The sequence below is a fragment of the Botrytis porri genome (assembly GCF_014898465.1).
Source record: "Botrytis porri strain MUCL 3234 chromosome Unknown BPOR_001, whole genome shotgun sequence".
NCBI lineage: Eukaryota > Fungi > Ascomycota > Leotiomycetes > Helotiales > Sclerotiniaceae > Botrytis > Botrytis porri.
This window is the reverse complement of record NW_024066075.1, coordinates 1,519,441-1,522,464: the sequence shown is the minus strand read 5'-3', so window position 1 is coordinate 1,522,464 and position 3,024 is coordinate 1,519,441. Positions and strand designations below refer to the sequence as shown.

Genomic DNA, 3,024 nt, shown 5'->3' with positions numbered 1-3,024 from the left:
TTATCATTTATAATTGAAAAGTCATTAAATATTTAAAATAATCTTAAATTTGTATGTGATTTTTATATAAATTTAAAAATCGCTATTTTAAGGCTCTAAATCTTTATCTAAAAAAAATCTGAAAATTTCAAAATTTCAGAATAAGTCTGAAATAATTTGAATTGTATATATATAAGCTTTTGATATATTATATTGTATTTTGAAAGAGATATTAAAATGTCGAAAAAGCGATTTTTAATGTGAATGAGTGGTTCAAAATAGGGGTGGCCAGAAAGTGAGGGGTTCAACTTATGTGTCTGGTAGAGTAAGTAGTCTTTAGTAGAGTAGGTAAGTAGTCGCAAACACCCAATAAGTATCCACCCGTCAAGCTATCAAAATCTGTAGAGGGTAGATAGTAGATCGGTGGATTTGTATTCAAGATTTGAAATTTGAGGTTGTCGAGGTGATCTAGATTGTGTTGTGCACTTGGTCTTGGTCTTGTTGTTTAGTATGTTGTTGCGAAAACTATTAGGTAGGTATCTATGTGTTAAATTTCTGGGAGGTTGGTCATATCAATATCTAGTATGTTCTTGGAGCGAATGTGTGTGTGGGTATTTCCCCATGTTCCACTTCCCCGTCTGTGGTGAATAGGTATGCGAGGATGGAAAGATGGGTAGATATATTCGTTTTCTTGTGTTTGGAAATGTGGATGAGGATTAGGAGAAGGACAAGAGAGTAGGGACTCATTTCATTTCATTATATGTACTTTTCATACATACTCAAGTTTTGATATCATAACCCCCAATTTGAACATTCCAAACATGTGACGAGTTGAAGTAATACCAAGACAAACCCAAGCCTTTTGAAAGCTTCAAATCCATACTAAATTCTGAACTTAAAGATAAATATTCCTTAGTATATGAATTAAATACCCGATCCACCTGGAAAAAAAAGTCTATCTCAACTTTAATATGATTGATGTGGACGAAATATCTAGTGGTAGGCTAAATATTACCTGATCTGGCATCGTTATTACCTAGTGTTACCGATAGATGATAACGAGAAAGAGGAAGAGAAATATGGATGATGGGATTTATTAGTATTATTGTTAGTATAGCTTACTTATCTTGATAAATTCTTTCGAACCGGCTTTTTAGTTTTGAAATATTCGCTTTCATGATTTGGTCGACTTTTCTTCTTTTCTCTTCTCTCTCTTCCTTCTCTCTCTTCCTCCTTTTCGTCTGATCCCTTCTCTTCTCATCCCATCTCATCTCATCCCATCTCTTCTCATATCATCCCATTTGATACTTTCAAGTATCTCAATATCAAATCACTTTGAATCATTGTATATCACTGTGATTCTTCACTTCACACATACCCTTAAATAACACAACATAAAATCAATTCCAACTCCAAAATGACGTTAATCTCAAGGTTTAAACGTACCAAAAAGGCCATTGAAGAGAACAAGGCCAAAGTCACCGCCGAAGAAGAAGAAGAAAAGAAAAACGAAGAAGCAGCTGTCAAAGCACCATACAAACACGTTCCATCTCATGCTTCAGTCGATGCACTTTTCGGAGCCCCTTCAACATGGAAACATGAAGATCGACCCAAAATCCTAGAACACAATAAACGGAGAAGTCAGCGAACTGTTAGTCGTACCCATAGTACTCTTTCCACTAATTCACCTGGAAATGCTACTCCCAATGACACACCTACTACGACACGCGCCGCTAGTTACGATGGCTATAATCCCACATGGAATTCTCGTATAGAACAGGTAACATTTTTTGACGAACTCAATCGACCTCTTCCTCTTCCTCCAATCAAAACTCAAGTTCCAAATGCTCCTGATTCGGCTGTTGGTATAAGTCCTTCATCAACTGCCACTCAAAGTGAAGGAAAGTATTTCTCTCCTCATGTTATTTTACATGATATACTAACATAATTAAAGCTACATCTCAAATTCCAAGTCCGGTAAATAGTAAAGCGCCCTCCTCCGCATCCTCCTCCAGCGACATAGGTTTGGAAATCACCGCCAAAATACCACGCAGACCCCTTTTAAGCGATGCTTTCAAACATCAGCCAGTAATCTTCCAAAACCACGATATCTTACAGAGATTACATACAAGTACCACGCGCAAATTGGGAGAGGCTCCTAATATCCAAGCTCCTATCGTTGAAGTACCAGTACCAGAACCTGCCGTGGTAGCACCGGTTGCACAAACGAAACCTGTTGTGGTAGCAGTAGCACCAGTTGCAAAATCTCGTTGGAGTCGCATGGGAAAGAAGAAGGAGGAATCTACTAAGGAATGATTTATCCTGGCAATCGATTTACTCGGAAGAGATGGAGAAGGAACCAATATTTATCAATATATTGTTCCAGATGCGAATGGATATTTGCAGATCCCATTGAAGAATACTCGCAGCGATGAAATTGGAGGATCATTCGCACATGGAAATAACGCTTGCAACGATGCCGACCCGGTAGTATTTTCGCGGTTCGCGTGGAATGGTTACAATATTTTCATTGCTGCCTATAACTTTCTTTGTTCACTGGATTAATGGGTTCTATTCAACTATTTCTTCAAAGACATTTTCCGCGATTTGATCGATGTTTTCTTTGCTGGTATCACTAAAAGTTTTTTCATCTGTTTGATTCTTATATTGGGTTGGGCATAGGGGGTGGATATGGATATGGAGATGTAAAAAGGGGGTTTTAATATTGGTGAATGTTGTGGAAGAGGAGATGCGGTCATACATTACTTCAATGGCTTGGCTTGCAGGATGAAGATACGATGAATATCTTGTTTTGTGTGAAGCTTTGGTGGTACGAATAGATGGGATGAGTATGTGAGCGTGGGTACGAGGGAGATGGATGTGGTAATGGATGGGTAATAGATAGGTAGGCAGGCATATATTGTTTGAGGATTTCACTTGACATGCTTTGAAATGGAGTTGGGAATGGGATTGGGATTGGGATTGGGCTTGTGGTCTGGGTGCATATCTTTAAGGATGGGTGGATGGATGGATGGATGGATGGAT

At 38.3% G+C, this 3,024-nt stretch overlaps 1 protein-coding gene across 1 annotated transcript; it reads left to right on the top strand.

Moving 5' to 3' along the window:
• Nucleotides 1-1,396: 1,396 nt before the first annotated feature.
• Nucleotides 1,397-2,295, top strand: EAF01_000422 (uncharacterized protein; the record flags this gene model as incomplete). The annotated part of the gene is made up of 2 exons (XM_038908672.1): nucleotides 1,397-1,874; nucleotides 1,934-2,295. The coding sequence occupies 2 exons, from the start codon at nucleotides 1,397-1,399 to the stop codon at nucleotides 2,293-2,295; spliced, it is 840 nt and encodes a 279-aa protein (XP_038775578.1).
• Between the last annotated feature and the right edge of the window lie 729 nt (nucleotides 2,296-3,024).